General features: G+C 38.3%; 1 protein-coding gene across 1 annotated transcript in view; it reads left to right on the plus strand.

Annotated features, from left to right (window-relative positions):
* Positions 1-18,922, plus strand: part of GFM1 (G elongation factor mitochondrial 1) — a 43,502-nt gene continuing 24,580 nt past the window's right edge. Inside the window, exons 1-10 of the mRNA XM_081235028.1 lie at positions 1-209; positions 1,524-1,676; positions 2,534-2,666; positions 3,344-3,548; positions 5,512-5,628; positions 9,245-9,395; positions 12,874-13,028; positions 13,599-13,683; positions 15,998-16,135; positions 18,133-18,234. Coding sequence (XP_081091154.1) covers positions 111-209; positions 1,524-1,676; positions 2,534-2,666; positions 3,344-3,548; positions 5,512-5,628; positions 9,245-9,395; positions 12,874-13,028; positions 13,599-13,683; positions 15,998-16,135; positions 18,133-18,234 — 1,338 coding nt within the window. The 5' untranslated portion in view covers positions 1-110. The remainder of the gene's footprint in view (positions 210-1,523; positions 1,677-2,533; positions 2,667-3,343; positions 3,549-5,511; positions 5,629-9,244; positions 9,396-12,873; positions 13,029-13,598; positions 13,684-15,997; positions 16,136-18,132; positions 18,235-18,922) is intronic.

An 18,922-nucleotide genomic window follows, 5' to 3' on the forward strand; every position in this document is an offset into this window, starting at 1 on the left:
GTGCTCTTCCGGCACTCGTAGCCGGCGTGCCTCTGAACTCCTCTAGTAGTGGTGCTGGTTGCTGGGCAGAGCCGGAGCTGCGGGACCTTCGCGCCTGTTCTGCGCTCGCCATGAGGCTGCTGGGAACCGCCGCCGCCGCCGCCGCCGCGGCTGTGGAGAGCCGGCCGCTCCCGCGGGTCTCCGCCGCCCTGGGCCGGCAATGGAAGCAGGTAGTGGAGTCCGGCGGGGCGACACCACACCACGGACTGTCCCTGGGACCTTGCGGTGTGTCCGGAGCCAGGGGGGGAGTGACACTCCTACCCTCCCTGGCACCTCCTTACTGACAGCTCCGAATGTGAGCTGTCGACCTCAGCGCTGAAAAGCCCCTCGGTATCTGCACAGCTGCTGGTTATTAATGAGCAGCGTCTCGGTGCGCTGGGAGGTTCGGCGGCCTCCCATTTGCAGTTAAGCCTCTTATTTTTGGTATAACTTAGAGAGGAGAGGTGACTGGAGTGAAGGTCGAGACAACGGAAAAATTAGTGTGTCCAGGGCTCGAATCCAGGGCTTCTGACTCGTTATGCCGTGCTCTTTTCATTACAGAGTGTCGTTGGCTTGACTGATCCCTCTTTCAGCTGACCCTGGGTTATTTGATTTGGAGCCCGACCCTCCCAGTACCTTTCTTTGGTTCTGTGTCTGCCTTTTGTGGCGGGCATGGGGAGCGCAGAGTGGACTAGGATTAGGTAGGAGTTGAGCCTTTCCTGTCATGCAGACCTCCTTTGCTTTGCTCGCTGATATCCGTGGGATTTAATCAACCAAGTGCTGATCACCCAGATTCCATTTTACCCAGGTTTTCCAAGTGCTTCCCTTTTCCCAGAAGTGGCTGCAGTGCATTTTGGATGGGCAGTCCTATAGAGAGAGATGTATATTGTGTCTTGTTTCCATAAATGCAGGATTCCCCATCACCACCAGAGTAAAATAAAGTTGTTGTTGTTGTTGTTTTAATGTTACTAATTGTTTTGGGGTGGAAAAGAATTAGAGACCTTTTGTGGGCTGCCTTGAAGCTATTGGCACCACTGCGTAGAGCATATAAGTCCTCAAGCATCCTTGCTAGCTGTGAACTACAGTAAGGAGGAAGGGGGAAAAATCAAAGTAAAATTTAGAGTAAAAACTATATTTCCTATTAAAGTAGTTGTTGGGAGCTGTTCTTCTGATTTTATCAGCCCCAGTGTATATTTTCAAACCTGTACCATCCGGTAAAAGTATCTGTCCCCTTTTATTTGTTTAATTAATTAATTTGAATATATCTTTTCTGACTTATCTATTTATTTTTAAGAGTATGTCTTTTCTGTTCTCTCTTGCAGCCTCTTCTTTGGTTACAGGAGTTGCAGGTTGAGACATTCCTTCTTTTGCCTTTTCAGACAATCTCATATGACATTTTGTGTCCATTGAGATTTTTTGGAGGAAAGATGTCCACTAAACCCTTTCTAATTGTCCACTGTTTTCTCATGAAAAGTGCATTGAATTGAGCTCTCTTATTTTTTCAGGCTAATTGGAAGATTTGCCGATGGTGTTCATCAAGGGTGATACCTAATGAAAAGATACGAAATATTGGAATCTCAGCTCACATTGATTCTGGGAAAACTACATTAACAGAACGAGTGCTTTACTACACTGGCAGAATTGCAAAAATGCATGAGGTATGTGGTTCATGGTTGATTCCATTAGTTTGACCTTGGTTTTAATTGTTTTATAAGGATTTAAGAAACTTCACAAACCTGGAAGATTAAAAGAATGGTAACAGTGGATCTTTAATCAGAGTCACAAAATGGATAGATCAGGTTGGCTTGAAATGTTGCTCTGAGGAATCTTTCTAGAGACCATCACTGTGGGTATCCTGAGTAGGCTGCTTTTTAAGAATGTTAAATCAGTATGATGTACCCTTAAGCAGCCATTAAAATAATGTTTACATACTTTTAAATGTTATGGAGAGGTGTTTATAATGTTGAGTGGAAAAAGGGTTTAAAATGAGCTTAATAGTTAAAAAATACATATGTCAGGAAAGAATTATTTTAGAAAATCTTGAAACTCTCCTGAAGACATTACATATTATTGAGTAATTCAACTCTCCACTTAAAAATGTTACTTCAGATGAAGATCATCTCATTAAATCACAGACTTTAAAAGCTGAATTCTTACCCAGGCCTCAAAGTCCACAAGAAACACAGCAGGGAAAAATCTCTTCTCTGCACATCTACTCACAGACTAACACAGGGCTGGTGGGCAGGAACAGTGCAGAGGGAGCAAGGATGGCTCTAAGACCAGGTAATGCTCAGTGGTAGCAGCTGCTAAAAATGGCAATGAAAAAAGGGTTAGGGTTAATAGAGGGCAACACCTGTAATCAGTTTTCTATTACATGAGATGATATGGTTTGACGATTAGGTTTCTCTGAAAATTGCATCAGTTAACTATCTGTGTTCTGGTTCCACCTGTGAAGGTTTCTTTCCTTCTTGGAATGCAGGGACAGAGAAATCTGAATTGCTGTGCTTGTGTTTAGGTAAAAGGTAAAGATGGAGTTGGTGCTGTCATGGATTCCATGGAACTAGAAAGACAAAGAGGAATCACTATTCAGTCAGCGGCCACCTATACCATGTGGAAAGATGTCAATATCAACATTATAGATACTCCTGGTGAGCTAAATTCTTGGTTTTATTGCAGCTTGTTTTGGCAGTGGCATATTTAGTTCTTTCCTCTACCATGATCTAGCTCATTTTTGAGTATCAAATAATACTCAAAAGTGTGACTGTGAATTCCCTATTAGAGAAATCTGACTTGGGACCTAGAATACTTCATCTTTAAGTGGTTTCTTTGAAAAATAGTGCAAAGAAATTGTGAATAGGAATGTTCTTGCCTTTTACATGTTGCAGCTGATTCCAAAGATGCCCATGCCCTAGTATCTTTTTTTTTTTTTTTTTTTTTTTGCGTTATGTGGGCCTCTCACTGTTGTGGCCTCTCCCGTTGCGGAGCACAGGCTCCGGACGCACAGGCCCAGCGGCCATGGCTCACGGGCCCAGCCGCTCCGCGGAATGTGGGATCCTCCCAGACCGGGGCACGAACCCGTATCCCCTGCATCGGCAGGCGGACTCTCAACCACTGCGCCACCAGGGAAGCCCCCTAGTATCTTTTGAAGTGATTTTGTTGAGCCCCTGAACCTTATGGTAAGTGAACAGTATTGGTGGTTTAAGGAGTTCATATTTTAATTAGAAGACTAACGTAATGATCAGAGATAGAAGAACTTTTACTTGTACATGTTGTAAAAATTCATACTGCTTTTTAAGACCCTGACACAGTTCTCTGTCTCATTTAGGGCATGTGGACTTCACAATAGAAGTTGAAAGAGCTCTGAGGGTGCTGGATGGTGCCATCCTTGTTCTCTGCGCGGTTGGAGGGGTGCAGTGCCAGACCATGACTGTTAATCGTCAGATGAAGCGCTACAGTGTTCCATTTCTAACTTTCATTAACAAACTCGACCGAATGGGCTCCAACCCAGCCAGGGCCCTGCAGCAAATGAGGTACTGAACCTTAGAACAGAGCGGGGGTGATGATCCGGATGACAAACCTCACATCCAGAAGGACAGTTAATTCAGTGTCATTAAGCTTTATCCCCTTAAATTTTTTTTCTTTTTTAAAATTCATCTATGTGTATGACTTATCATAGTAAATGGAACACTAAGTTCCATAATTTGGTTTGTGAAATGATGTCATCAACTACTTTCTCTGTAAAATGGAAGAAATATGACTTAAATTTTAGGGAGATTGAAGGTGAATTCAGAAAACCATCTGGCAATTTGTAATGTTTTGCTCTAATTAGAGAAGTTATAATCTAGGGTAGATTCTAAAAGTACTGTGCGTTTATTTAGACAAACCTAGAGGATTATCTTCAGTTTTAACCTTCTGAGGAATTTTAATTAATGACTTAAATTAGTATGCTATATTCTCTTGCTTTTATTTGTTAACATATTTGTTAAGACAATAGCAGTACTTCCTTTCTGAATCAGACATAACCCAGTGGTATTGATATGATTTTACATTTTGTACAATACTACGTGTTTCACACAGCCTTTGAAAAGAGTTGGAGTTTCACTTTTCACCTTTTGTAGATCTGTAAATGTAGCGGTAGAGTTCCTACCCAAGTTTCACATGGCAGAGCTGATGGATGTAGGCAGTAAGGTTTGTGGTAGTGGAGAGACTAAGAGTGATGTGTCTGATGACAAAAGATACTGTGTTGAGGAACTTTGACAGTATTGCTGTATGCTCTCTGATGGAAGTGATGTTTTAGAGAACATGAGAGAAATTTTTCTTTATTGGGCATTTTAATACTTTCTTGGGATAACGAAACGTTTTCACTTTTTTTTTCTAATTATATTTTACTTGTGGTTGGCAATAGATGGTCTCTTTGCACCAAGTTTTTTCCTGAATTCCAGGCAGATTCTGTTTCAGCATTTATTTGACTACTTTGGTTCTTTCTTTGCACCACTCCCTTTTACCTGTTACCTCATTCTGTAGCTCCCATTAAACAGATCTTGAAACTTCTGAATCTGGCCTCTGTGTCTTAACTTTTCTACCATACTTTCTCATACTTTCTGTCTCCTTCTAATTTTTCACTGGGTTATAAGAGAATTTTTGAGGTCAGTCTTCCAACTCACTAATCTGGTATTCATCTGCATCCCTTCTGTTATTTAGCCTGTTTTTTGTTCTTTTTAATCCCAGCAGTTATGTAGTTAATTTCTATAAACTTTCCCTTTTATTGTGACATCTTTATTAATAGAGGTAATTCCTTTTTAGATCTTTACATTTTATTTTCTTCTAGTAACTTTCTCCTTGGAGGTTAGTACCATTTCTTGAGCTCCCACCTTTCTTTCAAGCTATTGATTTCCTTCAGATATTTGGTGGTTCTTAGTTATCTATCCATAGTTATAGATGGGTACCTAGAATCTAGAGCATAGTTAGCTAGAGCATATTTCTACTTGAGTGTAAATCCCTGCCAGTGAGTGTAATTTCTCTTCGGTGGTTGTGCCTGATTGAGGGTACAGGCCGATGATGAGTGTCTGACTTTAATACCCACTCTAAGGGTTTTCCCCCTAAGGAACTTCCTTTTCAGATAGCTATACTCAGCTTCACGAGAGTCAGCTGATCCAAGAATGAGATGTGGGTACAATTATCCCACCATCCTTTAATTTCCTGGCCAACCACTCAGTGACCTGTTTTCCCCTCTTCTGTTTCTGATCCAGGGTATTCTGGGGATCTGATGGGAAAATACGTATCTTACAGTTCTTTTTGCTGCCCGAATAGGGTTGAGGCTTCCTGAGCACAGTGAGTTTGGCTGTCAGTCTGTCCCAAATGCTTTTGTATCCTCTGCTCTGACCTGCTGGTCAGTTCCACAGATCTGCCATTGATTTCTTTTTATATTTATTTTGTCATTTCAAAGGGATTTGGGGAGAAAAAAGGGGGTAAACATGTATTTTTGTTTTTCAGGTCTAAACTAAGTCATAATGCAGCATTTGTGCAATTACCCATTGGTTTGGAGGGTGATTTTAAAGGTATTATAGATCTTATTGAGGAACGAGCCATCTATTTTGATGGAGACTTTGGGTAAGTGTTAAAAATATACTATTCTATTAAAATCTTATATTTTGAAAAGTATCAAAGAGAAGGAAAAGGATGAGTGCTTTAAATATAAACTTTTTGAAATGTGGCTGGAAGAATATCCTCTAAGATGATTTTGTTTTAATGCTTTTAATCCTAGTTACTTCCCATTTTGCTTAGTATTCATTCCAAGGGAGAGTATGTTACTCTTTGGATGATATATTTATATTGCATTATGATATACATGGTGTGGTGAAAGGAGACCTTCATCTTGGGCTAGTGATGTAATATCTCTTTTTCTACTTGTTCCTGCATTCATCCATGTATTCATTCATTCTGTAGACTTTTCTGGAACAGCTACTATGTTCTGGGTATTATTATAAAAACTGGGAAGAAAATAGGGATCATAAATATTTACCTACTTCATGGGATTACAAAAATAAAAAGATTAATATATAAAAGAAGTTAAAACTTGTATACATGTGGTTTAGGCAGTACAAAAAACAAATTGGTAACTTTTGACATGGTTTTGGTCTGTCAACCAACTTTTGAAGAGACCTTTGCGTACAAAGCATTGTGACTGCGCAGTGGTTATCAAACCATGGCATTCAGAAAAATCACCTAGAGAGCTTACTAAAACACAAATCTCTAGATTCACCTTCAGAGATTCTAATTCAGTAGCTGTAGGGTGGGCCTGGAATTTGCATTTCTCGAAAGCTCCCAAGTGGTGCTGATGTTTCAGGTCTGCAGACCACAGTTTGAGTGGCAGTATTCTAGACAATTTGGGGAGTCATAAATGAACCTTTGTTCTGAAGCGTGGACCCAGTAGCCTGGCAGTTCTCTCCGAAGGTCCTTTATTAGGGGTTTCCTTTTTCTGCTATGGAACTGAGATTGCTGGTCTGGCAGGTGGGTGAAAGGCATTGTGATCAGTTAACTGTATAGAATTTATCCTTATTGATCGTCTAGTAGGTAGGGAAAAGATCAGGCCTATTCAGTGGACAAGGCATTTCTCACTCTTACTTTTTGTTTGACAACTAAGTAATGACACCAAAGTTTATCTCTCACTCCTTAGAATGTAAGGGACAAGGATTTTTATCAGGTTTATTCACTGCTGTGTACCCAGCCCTAGAACTGTCTGGTACAAAATAGAGACTCAAAATATTTTTAAGTAAATGAATAAATCTGCTTCCCCAGAATTACCAGGGCACACGTTTCTGTCTACTGAAGCAGAGGCTTTAAACATTGTTGTACATCAGAACCGCGGGCCTCTCACTGTTGTGGCCTCTCTCGTTGCGGAGCACAGGCTCCGGACGCGCAGGCTTAGCGACCATGGCTCACAGGCCCAGCCGCTCCGCGGCATGTGGGATCCTCCCGGACCGGGGCACGAACCCGTGTCCCCTGCATTGGCAGGCGGACTCTCAACCACTGCACCACCAGGGAAGCCCAGGTGGAACTTCTTAACATACCTGCCCCCTTTCCCAGCCCTAGACCACTGGGTATGTACATTTTGAAAAGAAGATTCTGACCTGAAAGACTAAGAAGCAGGGAGCTTGCCAGAATGGAAGAAATTAAGTTCTGAAGGCTGTGAAGAGCATTCTTTAGGACAATAAGAATTATTTTCTGACTACTTGCAATTATTTGCAATTGCAAATAATTTGCAATTTCCCTTTTTTTTCAGGAATGTGTTTTTTGAAAAGCTTGTTATTTTTCGACATTAGATTCCATTTTTAAAGAAATACTTTAAAAATGTTAAGACTGATGTTTCTAAATATCAGGTATATCCATTTCTCTGTTTTGTATTTTATTTGTGACTCTTACCTATCTGGCCCCTAGAGGGACGGAGAACTGAGGTCAAGGTTGAAGAGTGTGTCATAATTAGTAACCCTTTTTTTTTTTTAACTACAGAATGGAGTGTTCTGTGTTAAAAATGGCTATTAATGAAAAGGAATAGTCAAGTCTCTAATCCTGCTTGTCAGAGACTGTGATATTCTTTTTTTTTTAAGATTTTGAAAACTACGGATACATGGAGTTTTTAATAAATTTATTTTATTTATTTATTTATTTTTGGCTACACTGGGTCTTTGTTGCTGCACGCGGGCTTTCTCTAGTTGCAGCGAGTGGGGGCTACTCTTCCTTGCAGTGCGCAGGCTTCTCATCGTGGTGGCTTCTCTTGTTGTGGAGCACGGGCTCTAGGCGTGCGGGCTTCAGTAGTTGTGGCACGCAGGCTCAGTAGTTGTGGCTCGCAGTCTCTAGAGCGCAGGCTCAGTAGTTGTGGCGCATGGGCTTAGTTGCTCCGTGGCATGTGGGATCTTCCCGGACCAGGGCTCGAACCTGTGTCCCCTGCATTGGCAGGCAGATTCTTAACCACGGCGCCACCAGGGATGTCGCGACTGTGATATTCTGATTAATTTGGTTAATAGAATTTTCAAGTACAGTTGACCATTGAACAATGTGGGGGTTAGAGGTGCTGATCCCCCCGTGCAGTTGAAAATCCAAGTAAACTTTTGACTCCCCCAAACCTTAACTAATAGCCTACTGTTGACTGGAAGCCTTAACCAATAACACAGTTGATTGACACATATTTTGTATGTTACCTGTTGTATTCTTACAATAAAGTAAGCTAGAGAAAAGAAAATGTTAAAATCATAAGGAAGAGAATACATTTATAGTATTGTACTGTATTTATCAATATGGAACGTAATACCTACATCAGTATTATCTTATTTGAGTCAAAGCACTGTAGATGTTATATGTATTACTAACACTAGATATCAAAAATGAAAAGATAAAATATGAAAAGAAATTCATATTTATATACAGATATAACAATTCATACATTGGTAAGGAAGAAGCAGCACTATATTGCTTTATGGGAGCCTAGTGTAATTGATGTAATGCAGTAGCCTAGTCTGTATGCTAATGAATGAGTCGTTATAGAATTTTTTATGGCATATCATATAATCATATTCATAATACAGTATTGGAAGCATTGTGACTTTTAAAAAAATTACTTACCTGTGATGATACACAGTTTCTTAAATTATGTGAGAAAGGCATACTGTATGGTGATATAATTCTTTGAAAGCAAAGTTATAAAACAGTAAGAAAACTAACATATTAATTTCATATTAAATATCACTTATCTTATTCCTACATAATGATAAGCTGTCCACTTCAATACAAGTTTTGTATACAGTGTTATACACATATATTTTTGCATGTTTATTGAAAAAAATCCGTGTATAAGTGGACCTGCGCAATTCAAACCTGTGTTGTTCAAAGGTCAACTGTACTCATGGGCTTTGGAGTCAGTTTAGCTTTGAATCATGGCTCATCTGTTTACTAGTAGTACAACCTTGAGCAGTTTGCTTTGCTTGTTTAAAGTGTTTTGCCCACTATTCTGAATTTTAAAGATTCACATTTTTCTTATTTGTGATTGTAACGCAAATATATCAGAGCTCTTATCTAAAAACATATTTTGGCCATTAGTTTATCTTTTTCATTGGTGTTTATATGTTTAATTGAATATTCTTTTTTAAAATTAATCTTTATTGGAGTATAGTTGATTTACTGTTTAACTGAATATTCTTAAAGTACCAAAATAAAACATATCTACTTTTAGTCAGGTTGTTCGATATGGGGAAATTCCAGCAGAATTCAGGGCAGCGGCAGCTGACCACCGGCAGGAGCTGATTGAATGTGTTGCTAATTCAGATGAGCAACTTGGTGAGATGTTTCTGGAAGAAAAAATTCCCTCAATTTCTGATTTAAAGGCAAGTGCTCTCAAAACTAATCTTAATAAGAAAAAAGAGGTTTTTTTTTTTTTTTTTTGCAGGGAGGGGACATGGTGCTTTTATGCAGGGGTTTTATTAATGAACTCTGAGCAAAGTTGTTAACATAATTGGTTTCTTAAAAAAATACTTGACCTGGCAAATTATTCTCTTTTTTTAAGTAGTGAGTTATGTAAAATGGGAAAGGAGTCATAGTTCTAGGAAAAAAGATTCTTACACTGCCAACCTCTTGGACATAGTCTTATTAAGAAGAAAGAAGATAAATTAGAAATGTACCCTGTTGTACTATTTGGAAGGCTGTATAGATTTTTTTACTTGATTGTTCAGCTCTTAAACAATAAAGAGAAGTTCCCTGCCTAAAACTGGTATTCAGTTTGTAAATAGACAGTTCTCCATAGAAGATAACAAATGGCCAATAAGCACATGAAAAGATGCTCAGCATCACTAATCATTAGGGAAAGCAAATCAAAACCACAATGAGATACCACTTTACTTATTAGGATGACTATTATTTAAAAAACAAAATAAGTGTTGGTGAGGATATGGAGAAATTGGAACCCTTGTGCATTGCTGGGGAATGTAAAATGATGCATGTGCTGTGGAAAACAGTATGGTGATTTCTCAAAAAAAATTAAACCTAGAACTACTATATGATCCAGCAGTTCCACTTCTGTATACCCAAGAGAATTGAAAGCAGGGACTCAGATATTTGTACACCAATGTTGATAGCAGCGTGATTCACAATAGCCAAAAGTTGGAAACAACCCAATGTCCATCAGTGGATGAATAGATAAACAAAATTGGTATATTCATACAATGGAGGGTATTATTTGGCTTTAAAAAGGAATCACATTCTTATACATGCTACAGTATGCGTGAGTTTTGAGGACATTACGTTAAGTGAAATAAGCCAGATGTAAGAGGACAAATGTATGATTCCACTTCTGTGAGGTACCCAGAGTAGTCAAATTCCCAGAGACAGAAAGTAGAATAGTGGTTACCAGGGGCTGGGGGAGGGAAGAATGGGAAGTTTAATGGGTACAGAGTTTTAATTTGGGATGGTGAAAAGTTCTGGAGGTGGATAGTGGTAACAGCAATGTGAATGTACTTGATGCCACTGAACTGTACACTTAAAAATTGTAAAGATAGTTAACTTTGTTATGTATATTTTATCATAAAAATAAAAATCATAAAAAGACTGATATTTATTTTGCCAAACCACTTGGTGCCCTTAGCAGAGATCAGATAAGTAATTATTGTGTGTAAGACATTGCACTCAGGGAGTTTATAGATCAAATGCACAAGGAAAGAACCCTATTGAAGCTGAGATGCTTACTAATATATCTCATAGCTTGAGTTCTTTACCATTGAGTTCTTTACCATTCACAAAGGCCTTATCACCTCAGCTCTCTGATGAGTAAGGAACACCACGTAGGAAAGTATAGGTCTGGGCCTTAATTAAAGTCAAGCACTGTATCCCAGGAACCACAGTAGAGAGTTAGGTTTCGATCTATGTCAGGGGTTCCCAGGACCACTCCCAGATTCTGTGATTCACTAGGAGTAAGGACTCAGCACATAATCACACTCATGGCTATGATTTATTACAGTGAAAGGATACAAAGCAAAATCAGCAAAGGGCAAAGGCACATGAGGTGAAGTCCAGAAGAAACCAGGGGTAAGCTCCCAGGCATCCAGTGCAGTCTTGCAGTGCTTGCCTGTTTCCTCCAGCAGAAAGGTGTGAGTGCACCTGTGAAATGACATCTACCAGGGAAACTCAGTGCCAAGGTTTTACTGGGGGCTGGTCACATAGACACCCCCTGCCTAGCATGTACCAAAGTCCAGACTCCCAGAAGGAAAGTAGGTGTTTAGCACACATCACATTGTTTGCACAGCAGTATAGGCACAGTGAACCAGTCTTACCAGTTCTGGGAATGCTGGGAACCTCCCAGAAATCCAGATCCCCAGGCCTCAGCCAGGGGCCCAGCCTTGCAAGCAGGCCTTTATAAGGAGGACAGTTTCAGCCCTGCTATGTTTACTGTTTTCTGCCAGGATACATGGGTGTACTTTAGTTTCTATGTTGTTGTTGGGTATATTATTATTAGGGACAGTGGAAAGGCAAGGGTTTTCAAGTGTGAATGTGATTCTTATAAAAGTAAGGGAAATTTTCCGGAAAATAAAGCTTTTGTTAGGCTAGTATAGGGTTAGCTTTAATTTCTCCTTTTTTCTATTTATCACCCACCCTCAAGTGTTTCTCTATTCAATGGATGTAAAGTTAAGCGTGGTAACATTCATATGTTCCTACTGCTGAATATAGGGAGGGTTGGAAAGTCAAAGACATGACCTTGTGGCCTAGGGTAGCCTAAGTGATTAGTGACCAAGCCATTTCTGGTTCCTAGCAACAGCAAAGGCAAGTGTTTTAAGATAGCTCCAAATAGTAATTGCTTTCTTACCATGCCTATTTTCTCCTTTTTATACTCCTTTTATTGTGCTCAGCTGTTATCCTACTTTTCATTGTGATGTATAGAAATTATGGTTATACATGTTTTGCTTTAAGCTTTTTAGGATAACTAGTTTTCTGTTTTTCCTGAGGACTGAGAAATAATTGTATGCAGCTGCATATTTCTGCAGTGGTGGGTTGTGGCCACAGCACAGCACTGCTGTTGGTCTCTTCCAGCTGCTAGAGCTAAAGGTCCACTGCTCCCTCTGAAGCCAGTAGCCAGTAAGGAATGAGGCTGGGACACATGGACGGTGCTTGCACGAGGGGTTGGGACACAACCAGGAGGTCATTATTTTAGAGGCTTGTTACTATCATGGCCCTTAATTTATGAGCAGTTTGTACTGTTTGGCTTCCTGTATGTATGTATGTCCTTTAAAAAAAGAAAACAAATCAGTTAAATGTTTTTTTAATAGGTGATAACTTTCATATCATTTAAACTTTCATATCGTTTAAACATTTAACAACTATACAAAGGTACACAGGAAAAAGTCTCCCACCTGGCTCCCATCTGCCCAGTTCTCTGCCTGTCCCTAAAACAGGTTGCCAGTTATTAGTCTCTGGTGTATCTTTCCAGAGACTTTGTATGTGTGTGTGTGTGTGTGTGTGTGTGTGTGTATTGCTGTTCCCTCTGTTTTACACAATTGTTAACATACTGTTTACACTGTTCTGTGTGTGTGTTTATTTTCTATGTATGTGTGTATATATATATCTTTTTCTTTTTCTTGCCAAATTGAAAGTTAGTGACATTCCAGGAGTGTTGAAAGCAGTTGCAGTGTTGAAAGTTAAATAGCCATTTTTCTTTTTTTTTTGATCTTAAGTTATAGAGAACCTGATTCCAGTCTTCACCAGAGCCAGTACTCCAAAGAGTATCAATTCATTTCGTTCATTTGTCGCTTTGTAATTGATCTGAAACACAAAATGTAACTTTAAGATAAACTAATCATTATTTTTTTTCATTTGTAGCTCGCAATTCGAAGAGCCACTCTAAATAGGTCATTTACTCCTGTCTTTTTGGGAAGCGCCTTGAAGAACAAAGGAGTTCAGCCTCTTTTAGATGCTGTTTTAGAATACCTCCCAAATCCATCTGAAGTACAAAATTATGCTATTCTCAATCAGGAGTAAGTCTTGGAAATTGATTTTTAATTTATGCACAAAGACTTTAACATTTGTGCACTGGGAAAGTATTTAAGGATGGTTCTCGTAGTTGTGATTGTGGGTTTTTCCCCATAATTTACAAAAATCAATCTCATTTCTATTTGGGTAACAATTTTGGCATAGAGAAAAATACGTATTATACCGTCCCATATCATATTCTATTTGTAAATTAGAAATATGATTTATTTCATTATCGAAGTTTACGTCATTAGAAAATTTACTCATTTGGAACCAATTGTATTTTTTTTAATGCTTTAAGAAACAAAAATTTTGAAGTTCTCATTGATAATTTTTCTTTTTCTGCCAGACTATTTTTGTGTTTTTTATTCTGCTCTGGTCCTGTCACAATGCAGTAATTAAGGCCAGAAAAGTTATTCTTACTGATCCCTTTCAGTGAAATTTCACTTATGAATCAGCCCAGGAGTGTTTATTGCACATGTGCTTCTTCTCAGATAATATTCTGATGAAACAAATTGATATAAAAGAAATATCAAATATTGCATCTCATAAATGTGTATTTCTTTTATTTCAAGTGACTCACAAGAGAAAACCAAAATCTTAATGAACCCCAAAAGAGACAATTCCCATCCATTTGTAGGCCTGGCTTTTAAACTGGAGGTAAGTTGCTTTCTAATGTATTTAACTGCTATATGTAGAAATTTTCTATTAGGCTTTTATTCCTATTATAAAATGACTCTTAGGAAATATTTGGTTACAGGTTTCTCCACTGTAAAGTTACTTTCCCCTCTACCCCGTTCCATATTGACTCTTTAGAAGAAGGTTCCTGGGCACAGCCCACACTGAAGGGCTGGGAATTATTTTCTTCCTCCTTGAGGGAGCAGTATCTATGTAAGTTATTTGAGATTCTTCTGTATAGGATAATTGTCTTTTCTCCCCATATATTTATTTATTCAATCATTTATTTTTATCAGTATGGACTCATGGATATTTATTTTGTACTTTGAGTTATCCAGTGGTATGTTACTTATTTTGTTGCCAGATTGACCAGTTTTGGCCATTGGAGCTGTTTCACTTGGCTTCTGTGCCCCTTAGACATTCCACTGTATTTTGCTTTTTTGAATACTTCCTTCCTTTCTGGCACTACAGGATGCTCCAGGCTTATGTTGTGTATTCCCTGCCCCAGCCCTAGAATCAGCCATTCTCTAAGAGCCCTGATTTCTTTTAATTGTGAATGGTATTAGAAACCAAGATTTGGGGACTGGGTGTGCTTTTTGTTGTGTTATTGCTTCTGTGTATAATATTTTAAGTGGGAAAAAAGTTGGATAAGTTGAAAGTGTTAAAGAGTGGTTATTTCTGGGATGGAATTATATTGGGGGGGCTTTTTCCTATTTTTTATTTTTAAATTTTTACAATATGCTTTTTATTACTTCTAAAACCAGAAAAAGTAATTTTAAATAAAAAAGTAGAAATAACATTGCAGTGACAATTTTTATGCATAAAGCTTTTAAAAATATATATTTAGGAATATTTTTCTTAGGATCCTCAGAATTGTAATTATTGAGTAACAGGTATGAAATAATTTAATATTTAACTGTTTATATTGCCATATTGCTTTCATACTCTCAGAATTAATGTATATGTTAGATTATTTCAATGAATCTTTATCAGCATTGAGTATTATTTATTAAAAATCATTACTGATTTCATAAATGAAAATAGTATTTTAATACTTCATCTTGCCTTAATTCCTAATAATAGAGAACATTTTTCCATATATTCATTATGGAATTGTATTTCCTCTTTTGTAATTGCCTCTTTATTTCTTTTGTCTTTCCTTTTTTAAAATTAGAGTCAAAGTGTTTTACTTATTTGTACGAGCCTTTCTCTAATAAAGTTTTTTAAAAAACAATTTGCAGTTTAAAATTTACATAGACAAATATATCAGTCTTTGTCTTTAGTCATTTTCTCATTTTTAACCTTATAAATCTTCCTCTTTGATTATATTTTGTAAATATTTACTTTTCTTTCTACTTTTTTGTGTTGGGGTTTCTTGTTTTTTTCATTGTTACTCCAGTTGGAATTTGTTTTGCTGAATGCTGTGAGGTAGGATCTAAATGTATTTCCTCTGCCTTTAAATAGAAGACCAATTGTCTAGTTACCAGTTTTTGAACAATGTTATATTTTTTCATTGATTGTCATGTGTCCTTTATCTTCTATTGACAAATGAATTAAACTTTTTAGATATTTATACTATACCCTATGGGCTGTTCAGTTTAATTTGTGCTAGTTTTATACTATTTATGTTTTGGAGTATTTAATATATTCTTATATCACTCAGAGTTATTTTCTATTTTTATCCATTCTTCTAATATTAAAGTCACTAATAAAATGTTTAAAAATTCCTCTTCTGATTTTTATTGCTATTGTGTTAAACCTGTAAATTAACATGGGAAGAATTGGCAACTTTTAAATACTTACCTAATAAATTAGTGTTACTATTCAGGAGGAAATGATCCTTGATTATTCATTTTGTATTCAGTCACTTTACAGAACTCTTATTTGTACAGCTTTCCAGGTGACTCTCAAAGTTTCTCTAACACGTAGTCTATCAATGTTAGTTTCTCCAACATTGTTGTCTTTCTAATAATTATACCTTATTTTTATGTCTTCTTGTATTAAACTGAACTTATGGAATAACTTCCTTATTATATAAATTTTAAAACTTTTTCTAATAACTTAGAGGAAGCAAAAGTAGTATCTTGGATTTTGATACCGGAAAGAACAACCATTTAACTTATCTATATTCAAAACTAGTATTAAAGTAGTTTATGACAACAAACTGAAGCATGTATATAAGTGTACTACTAAAACTGATAGCAAATATATGAAGGTAGTTGTGAAGTTTTCTCTTAATTTTGATTCCTGTGTTTCTTTTTTATTCTTTCTGACCTTATCCAATATTGACTTCTAGGCAGGTCGATTTGGACAGTTAACTTATGTTCGAAATTATCAAGGACAGTTGAAGAAGGGTGATACCATCTATAATACGAGGACGAGAAAGAAAGTACGGGTGCAACGGCTGGTTCACATGCATGCTGACATGATGGAGGTGAGTATCTGGGCATTGTTGTGAGATCAGAAATTTCTCTAATGCAAGTGAAATATATCTACCTTCTTGGTATCCTGAGCCCCACAAGAAAATCACTTCTAGTTGAATGTGTTTTCCTAGCTTCTTCCTTTTTAGTTAGGTGGGCTACAATTCTCATGTGGCACTTTGATGTAGGCTAAATTAGCACATGTCAGGAACACATTTTAAACCACCATTTGTGAGTTAGCTGTATTTCCTCAGTGGCCAAGGTTAAGGAAAAGGGACATTAGTTCCCTAAGATTCAGAGCACAAGATTCAGCACTTTCCTCAAGAGCTATCCTTATGAAGAGTATAATAGGTTTTTAGGACAGTGGAACTGTGGTTCTCAAAGGTAAATGAGAGTAATAAATTCATACGTAACTTCCCACATTGTTCAGTAGATTTACTTCCTGAAATATGGAAGTAGAACCAACCCCCAGAAGGGCCATATTGATGCCAGAATTCATCTGAGCATTTAAAACCTCTGAAGGTCTAGTCTGGGAGATAAACTTTGGCTTGTGGCTTGAATTCTTGAATTGGCTCTCAATCTGCCCTAGCCTTCTGTGGTCCATAGGGTTAAGGCTTGGCAGATATACCAAGTGTGTGAGGTTATCTCCTTCTTGCACCCTTTCTCAATTCAGCTCTATATTCCTAGAGAAATTTATTAGTCTAAGCAAAATGTTACGACATTCAGCAATTTTCAGTGGCCATAACTTTTTTATCTCCTGGAAAATGAATAGGCAGTCTTTCAAAATTAGACATCATTGCTCTTTTTTGAGATAGGCAGCAGGGGGCAGGCTAGAGGGATTAGTGATTGTCACAGCTCTTTCATGGGCCAGAAGCTAGGAGATCCGTACAGCTGTGTAACCGTTAAAGCAAGACACACACACTTGCTCATTCACAGCCACAGCTGTTATTAATGAACTGTCAATATAAAAAAAAAACTAGGAAGTTTAGAGGCACCAATGCTTTATTCTTAGATTTCCTGTGTTTTTTTAACTGCCTGCATCTGTGAGAAATTAAGATTATTTTAAGTACAGTAGACTCCATTCTCCTGCCTTTGTTTTCCAAAACTTCCTTTGCAGGTTTTCCTTGTATGCCTTTGTCATACACATCTCATTGTTGGACTGTGGCAGCACATATAGTACTACATGTTTTTTTTTTTTCTTTTTGTGGTATGCGGGCCTCTCACTGCTGTGGCCTCTCCCGTTGCGGAGCACAGGCTCCGGACGCGCAGGCCCAGCGGCCACGGCCCACGGGCCCAGCCGCTCCGCGGCATATGGGATCCTCCCAGACCGGGGCACGAACCCGTATCCCCTGCATCGGCAGGCGGACTCTCAACCACTGCGCCACCAGGGAGGCCCTACATGTTTTTTATTTGTTTGTTTTTCCTTTTTTTCTTTCTGATAGAATTGTATTTTTTATTTTTTTGAATTTATCTTTTTAAACTTTATTTCTTAATTGAAGTATAGTTGAATTACAATGTTGTGTTAATTACTGCTGTACAGCACAGTGACTCAGTTATACATATACACACACATTCTTTTTCATATTCTTTTCCATTATGGTTTATCACAGGATATTGAATATAGTTCCCTGTGCTATACAGTAAGACCTTGTTGTTGTTTATCCATTCTATACTACATGCTTTTTAATTCTAGAGAAATAACCTTAGAACCATGAGGTTCTGTGTTCTGTCAGTACTGCAGATCCTCCAAGTAAAGATGCCATAGCTCGGAGTTTCCATTTAAAGTAAAATCTTGTCAGTTGAGGTGTGGTTTAAATAAGGGCCCTGTTGAAGGTATATCTTGCTGTGGTTGATTGTTGGTGTTGCATTGATTCTATCTAATTCCTTCATTGTGGAATTCATGGTGAGATTCTGCCACGTTTGTTTGTGTACAGTGTGTTTATTGTGCAATTACTTTTTAGTTATGATGTCCTGGTTTGTATTACTTGCAAGTATCGTATTCTTTCTTTAGGATATTGAGGAAGTGTTTGCCGGAGACATCTGTGCATTGTTTGGCATTGACTGTGCTAGCGGGGACACGTTCACAAACAAAGATAATAGTGGCCTTTCTATGGTAAGTCATTTAACTTCAAAGCTGTTTATCACTTGCGTTTCAAAAGTCTATGTTTTAGTACTTCAGAAAAACAACCACAGAAGTTTTCATTGAATGCCAGGGGCATCAAGTGTAGATTGGTTGTGGCTCTTTTAATGTCAACTAAACAAGTGCTTTGTTAGCTCGCTTACCTGGTTTTTCTCAGTAAAATCATTCCACCATTCTCCAAGGTTTAGCATGGAGCGAAAATCTCCACTAGGTAACCTGGCATGTGTAGCGCTGACTCCTACCCTGAGATCTGCCTCCCCATTGTGGGCACACCTCTAATTGCTGTCACCATCATCAGGCTAGTCCCAGCCAAGTGCTCCTTCCTTATTAACTTGACAGCTGGAGATTGGACCCTTCCCTCAATCCCCTAGAGAACTGTACGATCAGGCTGTAACATTTTGGCTAGACTCCAGGGTCAGCATGACAGAACGGAACCGTGCCCTGCAGGCAGGATGCAACTAGACAGTCCAACTTACTGTACACAGCCTGCCTTGTGGAACTCATAGGTCCCTTTTCATCACTGAGGGAGACTGAAGGGAAGAGCATGCTCGGGGAATTCCCGCCTTTCAGTCCCCTTTACTCCTCCCATTTTTGCCCCCACAGGACAGCAGGCTCTTGCACAGTATGACCATGTGTTCATGAGGGTGCTCCCTCTCCTGAA

This window comes from Mesoplodon bidens (assembly GCF_964165515.1).
Source record: "Mesoplodon bidens genome assembly, chromosome: 5".
Classification (NCBI taxonomy): domain Eukaryota; kingdom Metazoa; phylum Chordata; class Mammalia; order Artiodactyla; family Ziphiidae; genus Mesoplodon; species Mesoplodon bidens.